Source organism: Sabethes cyaneus, chromosome 2 (assembly GCF_943734655.1).
Source record: "Sabethes cyaneus chromosome 2, idSabCyanKW18_F2, whole genome shotgun sequence".
NCBI lineage: Eukaryota > Metazoa > Arthropoda > Insecta > Diptera > Culicidae > Sabethes > Sabethes cyaneus.
Genome location: NC_071354.1, coordinates 155,682,939 through 155,695,236, shown reverse-complemented (window position 1 = coordinate 155,695,236; position 12,298 = coordinate 155,682,939). Strand labels below are relative to the sequence as shown.

The following is a 12,298-nucleotide window of genomic DNA, read 5'->3' as shown; positions in this document are numbered from 1 at the left end:
CGTAACTACAAAAGATACAGCGAAGTTTTATACATCAAAATTATAGATGATAATCTGTTCTACAAATGTCCCATATATAACTTTGTCATATATGGCCCCGTTAAGACGGTACTGTCAAATGAATCAAAAATGAGTCAAAGTGATCGAACCATCCCTGGATGCTTGGTAGAAATCGAACAGAATCAATAGGCAGCCACGGCACTGACAGATTTGACGTTTCGAACCGGTTCGCTTTTCTTGATTTTTTTGTCGTTTTCACTTTTTTCGCTCTGCTGTCTTTTGTATCCAGCTTTTTACGAGCCATAATGGCGGACGTGTTCGTAATATTTCAACGGCATTTTTGACATTTCCCTAAAACATCGCACGTTTTCTTTCCGCGCGTCCACGGTAAAACTAAAGGAATGTGCGGAAAGAAAACGTGCGATGTATTAGGGAAATGTCAACAATGCTGTTCACATATTACGAATACGTCCGCCATTACGGTTCGTAAAAAGTTGGATAGGATTAGAGTGACTATATACCGTGGACCCCCGTTCGTTTGACCATTTTTAATCTGAACGCTTTTTAATTTGAACCCCGCTGGTTTGCACGACGTGCAAATTAAAAATGGTTCAAATGTCATTCTCAACATGACATCATTTGTTTATCCAGCTTTTTACGAGCCATAATGGCGGACGTGGTCGTAATATTTGAACAGCATTTTTGACATTTCCTCAATACATCGCACGTTTTCTTTCCGTACATTCCTTTAGTTTTACCGTGAACGCGCGGAAAGAAAACGTGCGATGTATTGAGGAAATGTCAAAAATGCTGTTCAAATATTACGAACGCGTCCGCCATTATGGCTCGTAAAAAGCTGGATACAGACAATGCACATAAACACGATTTGTTTATACTGACCTAGCGTGTTTAATCGGTTTCACATTTCGTTTTCCCAACGATTAAGATAGAAATCCGATTGGAGAATGCAATATTCGCGCTTGCAACTGCCAACTAAAACAAACCACCAAAACAATAACAAAAGCAGGGCGGCCAGTTCACACAGGTTTCAGCATATTTCGGGTTACCAGTTGTTCAAATTAAAAAGTAACCCCGTTCGTTTGCATGAGGAATCGTTCAAACGAACGGGGGTCCACTGTACTGAGTTGCGACAATGTCAAAATTGGAATGATAATTATCTGTCAGTGTCATTCCAATCGAGCAGACGACCTATCCAACGCGTATGCAGGAAAGAAAAAGAAAAACCTTGAGAAAACCGCATTGCATACATTTGGGATGACTTGTCGCCACTCTGTATATCCAGCTTTTTACGCGCTATAATGGCGGACGCTATAAATTGTGTTCGTAATATGTGAACAATCTTTTTGACAACTCTGCATACATCAAAACTGGGCACTCTTCTCCTGTACGGCAGTGTTGCTCTTTCTTTCGTTTACGCAAAAGAAGGAAGGCAATAGTTTTGTTTACATTTCGCACAGTTTTGCTTTCCTTCTTTGACGTAAACGAAAGAAAGAGCACGGTAATGTTGCAAGAGAAGAGTGCCAGATTTGATGTATGCAGAGTTGTCAAAAAGATTGCTCGCATATTACGAACACAATTTATAGCGGCCACCATTATAGCGCGTAAAAAGCTGGATAGATTTTTTCCAGCGGGGTGCTATCCTTATCTTAACGAACGGTGTTTGACAGTCGACTTAACGAAAGGGCGCTATTTGCAGGAAAAGCGCCCGTCTGACAGGTAAATTTGCTGCCAACCTTGTCAAGATGTGCTGAGGATGTTGGCAACAAAAACATGGCACCCATCGCAAGCCCCTGATTTTTTCGCGTGTATTCTGTCATCCCCCGAAAACGTCATAACAAATCTCGCCGTTTTCGTTTGTGAGAGTTGCGCTCGTGTGTGCGGTGCTGGTGAATCTCGTCGTTTTGTTCATTAGTTATTTTTAATTTCTTCTGGAGTTAGGTCACATTTTCGTTTGTTATTGTGTTCAACAGTAGTTGTTTCGCAGGCTGCTCTCATATTTTAACAAATTTTTCCCCCGGCGAGGAATAGTAATGGTGATATCAGCGGAACACGAACGTAATGGCATCGCCGACTTCTTCACGCAAACCGATCCGGAGGTGCGGAAAGTTACGTTAACAATAGGAAATATCATCTCTAAAAATACCATAAGAGAGATCACCCTTGAAAGTAAGTAGTCGTTGTAGAGATCTGTGCGGAAAGTTGCCCGTTCCAAGATGTATCCCGAAATTAAAAAGTTTGTTAGATTTTGCAGAGGAGTGGCGCCTTATCTTTGTTTTTTTTTACTAATATAATAAGACTGAATTTCCTTCAGCGGTATTTCTTATCAGCTGACAGTGGTGTAGGGATTGGTTGCTTTGGGTTAATTGATTAGGTGTAATACATGCAGTTTGATGGTCGCCTAATATTGTCCGATGGTTGTCAATTGTTGTGTTTTACACAAGGAACTGATTTATTACAGGCTGAAAGCTCTGAAAGATTCGCTATCGTGAAGTATTTTTGGAAATAATACAGGAGCATGACGGTTTCGGCACGATGAAGAACCGGTTTCGGTTAGCTGAACTTCAAAACGAATTTGTATGTATTAACACATTGCTTTGTATTAATATGTGCGTAGTCTACTTCATTGAATTCGAGATGAATCAATACACGTGAGACGCAAGATTGAAAGGATTCAAAACTGGTAGCATATTATGTGCTATATATTTTAAGACGTTAATATAAGGCTAGTATGGCAGACGGAGTGCTGAAGGAGTTGTGTTTGGGAAGTTAACATATTTACTTTAAATGCAAATGAGTGCACTTCAAATTAGTAGCATTATTTGGTTTTGCGTCACACGATTTTGGAATTCATGTAATCTGAATGTTTGGGGACATAAATTTAATGTTGGCAAAGCAGTTTTCATCACCGGACCGGTTTTGAACATTTGTTTGACGTCATATGCATTTTTTTGTGGATATACTCTGATATACCGAATGATATACCTAGCGCAAAAATAAGTAGAAAACTATTGTGATGTGTATTAGAGGTCGTCGAGTCAAACAAACGATTTTAAAATATAATTAGCTCGATCTGATTCAAAATTTTTGCTTAATACTATTCATATTTGAATATCCGAGTGAAAACTACTGTGTTAAGAATCCGATCAACTCGAACCGAGATGTGCATTAGTGATGTTTAAAATAATATAGCATCACCCTTATAATGGAACACTTCCTATCATTGACTTAACGAGTGAGTTGTTCATTTGATTCGGCAGGCGTCTGTTTAACGTCTTCAATCGGTAAGGCTCTTATACCCGGTTGAATTCGAGTGTTTAGATGGAATATGTGTGTATGTAGATATACCTAATGGAACACCATTATTATTCAGAGATTTTGCCTATGTAGATGAGCCGAAATTTAAATATCTAATGTTCACTTTATCTGACACGAAACTATGTGAATTAATATAAAAAAAGTGATAATCCAACTTTTTTTTTGCTTGACAAGAATAGCTGCCTTTACAGTTACCTACCGGTTTAAAACCGTTTTTGATTCTATACAATTTACACTCAAAGCACGTTTTTCAGCCTGCACGTTGGCACGTTTGTGAAGAATTATACAGGTTAACCAAATGGTTGTTGTCGTTTCGGTATGTGATCCCAGATTTGTTCGAATTTAAAGCTCCAATGAGTAAATGAGGGTTGAAGAACTCGATTATATAGGGGTTAATCCACGCGAAGAGTGTCGGGTAATCGATCGTATCAGTATGTATCCATTTTCCGTATGCTTATAGCGAATTCATAAATTAACCTGGATCAGGTCGATTAGCACTCAATTTTAATCGAAGTGCTGTCAAAGTGTTCATAAATTAACCGAGATTGCATCTCGATTAAACTGACAGCATTCAGTTTGAAGCGCAGGTTAAAACTGTCTAGCATTACGGTTTACGGGTCGATCTGTCAAACTGCCCGCATCGTTCGTAAATTTCGGGTTCGAGTTAGCACGAACCCAGGTTAATTAATGAATCTGCTATTAGTAACACTACCTACAGGCGTCAAAAGTCTTGCTTAGTGTAGTCCAATAAGTTTGAATATTGGTAAGAATAGGGGAAAATGTGCAAAACATACTTCCCGATGACAAACAGGATATATACGATCTTATATATTGTTATATATTATATTTTGTCAGCTGGAAGGCCGTTTTGTCCGTTTTTAAACTAGCCTATAGTGCAATAAGTGGTAATAAAGCCATTTTCAAGTTTTTCAATTACTTCGAGGTTCTCAGGAGTGAAATATCAAATTAATCAAAATAACAATGCAGTATAATCAAATAAATACCTAGCAAAATTAAATAAGAAAATTTGTACGAAATTGTTACTTTCACTTAAATATACACTGAATATCTAGGACATCCAAATTTGTGATGTTGACTCTATGTTGAAAAAGCATCTTTTTCAATCTCCGGATTGATGCATGATGATAGACGAGTTTGAACATACTTTCCTAAAAATTGAGATAGAATTACGCATGCCCCATATATTCAAAACACAAATTTCTAATATTTTTTTCTAGTTAAGTGATTCTTATGTGTGGTTTTCTGGCGAATATTTTAACCATATTCATTCGAAAATAAAATCGGGGGTGTTTTGAGATATTCGCATTTTTCGTTTCAAATTCCAAAAAAATGTATGATGTTGATAAATTAGATTCGATTGTGCGGCCAAAAGCTCATAGAAAAAAAATCAAAGGGGTTGTGTACAAGACACAACCGCATAGGTGACGCAGGACTACGTAAGCTTCTTTGTAGCGATAGTAGCATGTATACATGCAATTAATAATTCGATTCTTCATGTATACATGCTATACGAAGCATATATAGGGTTTGTTGAGGCTGCAGGTTGAGAAAATTCGATTTTTTAAAATGAATGTTAATAAAGGCTCAAATCTCAATTCAGCATTAACGGGAAACCGAAAATGGCTCAAAGATGGCTGGATAAATAGCTACCGTTCGATGCATGTACTGTTTTGTGCCTTAAAAATGCATATGTATTGGCAGAGCACGTAATCAGTGCTCCCAGTGCTGTTAGAATTTCCTAAATCTTGTCATTCCATTTGTCGACCCGGTGTATATCTACAAACGCTCAGCAAAACATAGTTGCTAATGGAAAACAAATTTAACGGATCATATAGATCATTACGTGTTCATAAAACGTATAATCTGGAATTGGTTAATAGATATTTGGTTGCGCACATATTTCGTTGTACTAGCGCTTTTCGAAAAAACAGCACCATGGTCTCAAAGTTTCGCTACATCAATGAGCTTTGAAAGAGCTTTATGCTTTTGCCGCATCGATAAGCTTAGAGAATGTAAACAAAAAACTCGCCTTCACAGCAAACGGATTAATTAGCCATCCTATTGAATACATAGGATCAATAGGATTGCTGCTGCAAATCTTAGATGAATCGTAATGTCTTGATAAAGAAAATAAACCATATTTCGGGATGGTCGTAGTCGCAGTTGGCTGCGGATCAGCTGTGTTTATGTTTGCAAGCTCTGCCATTTGACATATATTACCAATACTAATGCATGCATACATTCAAATAAACGTTTAGGTTTAGGTTTTTAACGAACACATGAGATGTACAGTACAGTGTGTGTCGCACAATAACGTTAGCCACTTTCGGTGTCTCCTTAAACACTTTTTACAGTCAGTCCACAATCGTGGGTCATTTTAGCTTCAGCTGCTAATTTCCGTTTAAATATCACCGAATGATTGACCAAATTATTAGTGCTGCTTATGAATAATAATTTTATCAATCAATTAGTATAATATAAAAAGCAAAGCAAAGCCTAGGTGCTACATTCCGTTATCGAAATTTGACCTTCTGTTTTTTTTATACGACAGACTGCGCAACCAGCTGTTAGAGTGCAGCACAAGTGCAGGGCCAGTTGCTACGATCCTATTGACTCTAATAGCCTCTCCCACTCGAGATTCGAACGTACGACGACTGGCTCATTACACTAATGCGGCTCATGATAATCATATGGAATTTCATATGGAAATTTACTATTAGTTATGTGCAGAAAATTTTGAGTGTAGGCCAGCGTCATACCTCGGAGCCAACTGGGAGGTCAAAGATATTAGCATAATATTCATGCATTAATAAACAGATAAAGCTAAAATGTCCCATAATTCTGGCGTTAGTTTTCAGAACGTCGTATAATCAACCCTTTTGCATGGATTATGCGACGTTCTAAAAACCAAAGCCAGAATTGTGTGTGACCCATGATTGTGGACTGACTATATATGTATTTTAATGATATCAAAAAATTGTTAAGTTAAGATTGCTCGGCTTTGTTGCCCTGGCTAGGGGATTGACCAATCGGTGTAAATCTTTAAAAAATTGGTGGTAGGGTCGGAATGAACAATGATGCAAACTTTGGTTTGCTTCATATTTCTCCTATCGCCATCAAGAAGTAAACATCGACGGTTTTATGTCAAGATCTTTCACTGTTTATTACATTCTCCAGGAAAAATTTCTTTTTGAACTACACGCTATCAGACGTGTCTTTAAACCACGAAAACGGTGCTAAGAACCTGGCAATACTGCTCGACTCTAAGCTTGATTCCAAACAACACATCGCATCTATTGTCGACAGGGCTTGCCGGAACCTCGCCAAGAACTTCTTCTGAATACATATATAATATAATACAATGTCTCAAAGCTCTCTACTGTTCACTAGTCCACTCCAAGTTGGAGTAGTGCGCTGCAATGTGGAGTCGCTACTATCAAAATCGAGTTGACCGAATCGAGTCAGCGCAGCACCGATTCACCCGTTTAGTTCTTCGGAGATTGACCTGGAACGACTCCTTCTATAAGTGCCTTTAAATTTATATAAAAACTGAAACTGAACACTAGCCCTCCAATTAAAACATTTTGTACACTACTGTTTTTTGGTCGGAGACGTTTGTGAAGTCACCGTAGAGATTTGCTATTTCCTCCGTCGCCCTATCAAGTCCACACGGATTATGAACTATCTCTTATCTTTAACCCCTCTAAGGTCTACATCATTTTTAGCACCGCAAAATTTACTAAAATGGCCGTAACTTTTTTATGTTTCAATATTTTTTCACCAAATTTTGGAATTTTGCCGAAAATATTTTCTATTTTCATAATATCTATAGATAATGGCCATATGGCATATGGTCCCGGAGTTATTCCGTAGTTCCTTGGGGGACCGAGATATGGCTTTTTTAGATAAAGTTGCCAAATATCTAAAATTCGTTTGAAATCTGTTGATTTTTGTAAACATATCATCGACTGTGAACATATCAGTTATTTTGCCGCAATTAGGAGCCATGGTGCGCGCCATCCGGATCCGGGGGACACTATAAATCCGGAACCGGTTCCCGTAACGGGACATTTCAGCATCAGCAAAGCATGTTGTGTCGCATATCAAAAAACATCAGCATTCGACAAAATAGCGATTGGTGATCATCTCATGTCTCTCAGAGGCCGTATGACCGGTTCCGGGTCCGGGGAGGGTTTCTTTTGTGATTCAAGCACGGAACGGATTTCGGAGGAACTTGTCCGGGACCTGGAATCGGCCATATGGCCTCTGAGAGACATGAGATGATCGCCAATCGCTATTTTGTCGAATGCTGATGTTTTTTGATATGCGACACGACATGCTTTGCTGATGCTGAAATGTCTCGTTACGGGAACCGGTTCCGGATTTATAGTGTCCCTCGGATCCGGATGGCGCGCACCATGGCTCCCAAGTGCGGCAAAGTAACTGATATGTCCATAGTCGATGATATGTTTACAAAAATCAACAGATTTCAAACGAATTTTAGATATTTGGCAACTTTATCTAAAAAAGCCATATCTCGGTCCCCCAAGGAACTCCGGAATAACTCCGGGACCATATGCCATATGGCCATTATCTATAGATATTATGAAAATAGAAAATATTTTCGGCAAAATTCCAAAATTTGGTGAAAAAATATTGAAAGATAAAAAAGTTACGGCCATTTTAGTAAATTTTGCGGTGCTAAAAATGATGTAGACCTTAGAGGGGTTAAATGAGTAACGTATTTAGCCCTCATAATCTGATATCTTATTATGTCACCGTTCATAAGTCTGTTCATGTATGTTCATCGAGGAAAGAATTCTGAGTTCTAATGTTTTCACCAGAATAAGAACAAAAATCCAGATGCCTAATCTATATTAAAATATTGCGTATAATTTGAGAAATAAGAACAACATTAACATATTAGATCCAGGATACAGAGAACTGGTCTCCAATTAATAGGTGCTTAACTGCTTACTTCGACAAAACACATGTTTTGCGAAACTGTGGATGGTGTCGCTAGAAGCGTACGACATTTTATGATAATACATATATGATTCATGATTCCGAGTTTGGATTTCCGGAGAGCTGATTTTGAGTTACTGAGCGTTGCCATTTCACAAAATGACTGGCAATTTCTGGAGTCCTTCTGGAGTTGATGAAGCTCTGAAATACTGCAACTCGGCTATTAAGTCAGTAATCGCTCGTTTTGTTCCATATCGAAGACAAGCTCGAAAACCTCCTTGGACTAAAAAGACAGCGCTCCGCGGCTCTGCAAAAATACTGTAAACTGCGATACCCAAGTTTTAAACAGCACTTCGGCCGTGTTAGCAGCATCTTCCGAACATATAACCGATATCTCTAAACAAGCAGTACACCTACCAAGTACAGAACAATCTTAGACTGAGATCTTAGATCTCTTTGCTGAAAACTTTTAACATACATTCCACATTAGTGAACAAATCGGCATGTCTGCACTGCAAAAGTTAAAGCTTTTTCATATTGCTGGTCCTGTTGGCATTCCAGCGTCCATTCTAAAGTTGTGCTCGGAGGTGTTAATTACTCCACTTATAAAACTGTTTAACAGGTCACTGCAAGAGAGCAAATTTCCTGAACTGTTATAGCAATAGTCTTCATTTAAGTTCCCTGTTCATAAGAAAGGTGATAAGAGAGACGTTCGGAATTACAGAGGCGTTTTTGAGAAGTTTTTGAGATTATTATCAAAGAGGCGCTTTTCTGCTCATCTAAGAATTACATTTCAACTGCTCAGTATGGATTCTAACCTAAGTCGTCTGTTGCGACTAATTTGACCGGATTTGAATAACTATGCGTTCGCACAATGGACAATGGTGGACAAGTTGATGCTGTCTACACTGATCTCAAGGCAGCATTTGATCGAGTGGATCACAAATTCTTTTAAGCAAACTAGAGAAACTTGGAGTAAACAGATCCTTAGTCGCCTGGATCAGATCTTATCTGATAAACCGATCGCTTCGCGTTAAGATCGGAGCTTCGTGCTCCGATCCGAAGTGTTCACGAATGATTCGTGTGTCTCCCAGGGTAGTAATCTTGGGTCACTTTTGGTTCTCTTGGTTTATCAACGAATTTTCTGTCACACTGCCATCTGGATACCGCCTGTTTTACGCCCACGACATAATCAACAGTACTAATTATGGCGGCTACTTGCAACTAAGTGTAGATCGTATGCAGAGTTGGTGTTGCCGGCATTTTTTGACACTTCGTATTATCAAATGCAATGTGATAACCTTTCACCGCAGACAGAAACCAATTATGTTTATTTATTCAATTGCTGGACATACGCTCGAACGGGCTTACCAGTTACTCTTGCTTGACTGCGAGCTAGCTTTCAAACTTCACTACAACGACATTCTGACGAAGGCTAACAGACAACATGACTTTATATTCAAAATATCCAAAGACTTTCGCGACGTGCTGTGCTTACGGGCGTTGTATTCAGAGCTGCCATAAATACAGATATTTGTGCATGCATAAATTTGGGACCCTACCGTTTTCTCCGGAGTATTTAATTTTCTCGATCTAATTTTTTAATTAACATAAATAGTTTATAGACTACTTTAAAATTCAGGAACATTAGTAGAGCCAGAAATCATAGCAACTGAAATAATTGATGGGTCCCAAATTTATGCATGCACAAATATCTGTATTTGTGGCTGTATTGCTCACTAGTCCGCTCAGTTCTTGAGTTTACTAGTGTGGTATGGTGTCCATACCAAGCGTGTTGGATTGCTAGATTCGAGAGAGTACAAAAGAAGTTTGTTCACTACGCACTTCGTTGGCTACCATGGCGTGATACTACGTATCTGCCTTCCTACGCTGATTGCGGCCGGCTACTTGGGATTCGTACCCTAGAACGGAGAAGATTCATCGCACAAGCTTTCTTTGCTGCTAAGATTATCACTTCGAAAGTCGATTCGCCTGAATTACTCCGACAGTTTTACTTCTATGCTTCAGAGAGTTATACAACGTCAACGCAACTTTTTACACCTCGCAGCTCGTAATCGACAATACGGACAAAATGAGCCAATCCGTACCATTGCCAGTGCATTCAATCTCGCTTACAGCATTTTTGACTTTAACGTTCCATTGCATGTTTTATGAGCAGACTATCGTGGTTCGGTGTTTGTTTTTTTTTCATTAAGACATTATTTTGTCAGATGAATTTTATACAATAAATAATAATCAATAATAACACTACTGCCTCGAGTTCTCCGATTTGCTTCATGGTATCCAGTTTCAACTCTGTTGCGGATCTATATCATTTTAATTTGGTACTGGTAATGCCCTTGAAGAGTGACTTCGGTGTAGATAGTTTTCTTCTAAGACCATAGGAATTTTTAAACAATAAACAATGTTTTCAAGATGCATCACATCAGAGGGTTTTAGGGCGCCCACAGACCGAAATAGTTTTGTGGTCAATTTAGTTTAACTCACGATTTCGGAGGTTTTAGCAAAATTAGGAAATTTCTTTTTTTACGAACGAAGGCAACTAAAAGGCAATTTATGGTTAACTTTCGATTATTTATCTATTCACTACTTCAGTCGTAACTTTTGTTTCACTTTTTAGAATCACTGACCGTTATGTTGGATAGCTGCCGGGATGCTGCTTCACTGCTTTCGAAAAATATTGTAAAACCGGAATTCATCTACAAATATTTGCAGAACTACAACGTTCAGTTACCGCCGGAGAGTACGAAATCTAGTCTGATCAATCAGTGTCTTAATTTTTGGCGTGTCAAATATGGTGCACCGGTGGATCCGAACGCATCGAGTTCCGATCAGCAGTTGGCCGTGCTACCGTCAACATCCGCGGAGTCCAGTTCGTCCAACAGTACCATGCAGAATGCCGTGGGTAATCTGAAAAATCTCGTTGCGACGGGTGGACCAATGGGAAACAACACGAACGGGCCTGGATACGAAACAACCGAACCAGGCTTGGAGCAATATCCAGTCAACCTACTAGCGTTGGACTACACGATCTGGTTTTATCTTAAATGGAACCGCAATTCATTGGACGAAAGTGCATTTTGGCCCGACGCCGTTTGTTCAGTGATGCTCGAAATCAGCGAAACCCAACAAGGGGTTGAAGAGGTCCGAGGACCAAAGGACATCATCAATTTAATATTAAGTCTGAAGTTTCAGTATAACTTCCAATTCGTGCCTAACGTGATGTTTGATGGCTGCCAGGGTCGAATCACGCAAACCGGCGTGCTAGTGCTTGCAGTCGGTGTAGTCTATAGCAATCGGATAGGACCGGATAATCGACAGACTAGTCTAGGGGAGTTTGAAAGTATGATTGGATTGCGGAGGGATCCACAAGAAAACAATAATTGGAAAATAACTATGTACAAGCTATATATACGGTACAAACCTGTGGATAATTTACCTGCCTTGTCGAACAGTAGAATGCTTACCGAATGTTTACTTATTCCTCTTAGTTTAGACACTGTCTGAATGCCGCATGGACGTACTATATTGTTATCTTAGTGATAGTTGTGTATAATAGGATGGATATCGAAATACTTGTGTCGAAACGAATTTAAGATGCTTCTAAAGTGTGTGAGTCGACAATAAATTGTTATTTAATATAACTTGCGTTGTGTATGAAATGTAATGATATCACTGCCCAAACCTATTATTTTACGAGGCGAACTCTGCAATAGTATGAACATAATGTTACGAACAACTCAATAAATACAAAAAGTAACGTAAAATAGTAGATTTACGATTAAAAGGCAATAAAAATAGATCCCGATCGTATAAAATCGTTTGATTTGATTTGATCGTCTCAGACCAATACATTTGAACAAGCAGTAACCAAAATATGATTCTGCAACATTCCGATGCTCTTTGTTTGCGTTCTCTTTGCAACCGACGTATTTGTTTTTGGAATTTTCAACTT

The 12,298-nt window shown here is 38.8% G+C and overlaps 1 protein-coding gene across 1 annotated transcript; it reads left to right on the top strand.

Annotated features, from left to right (window-relative positions):
- Positions 1 to 1,967: 1,967 nt before the first annotated feature.
- Positions 1,968 to 11,978, top strand: LOC128737090 (uncharacterized). Its single transcript, XM_053831652.1, has 2 exons — positions 1,968 to 2,187; positions 10,964 to 11,978. The coding sequence occupies exons 1-2, from the start codon at positions 2,052 to 2,054 to the stop codon at positions 11,848 to 11,850; spliced, it is 1,023 nt and encodes a 340-aa protein (XP_053687627.1). The 5' UTR covers positions 1,968 to 2,051; the 3' UTR covers positions 11,851 to 11,978.
- The last annotated feature ends 320 nt before the right edge of the window (positions 11,979 to 12,298 follow it).

Coding starts and splice junctions, on each gene's coding strand:
- LOC128737090 (XM_053831652.1), top strand. CDS start 2,052: ATGGTGATATCAGCGGAACACGAACGTAATGGCATCGCCGACTTCTTC. Junction 2,188..10,963: donor AAGAGAGATCACCCTTGAAA/GTAAGTAGTCGT, acceptor TTCACTTTTTAG/AATCACTGACCGTTATGTTG.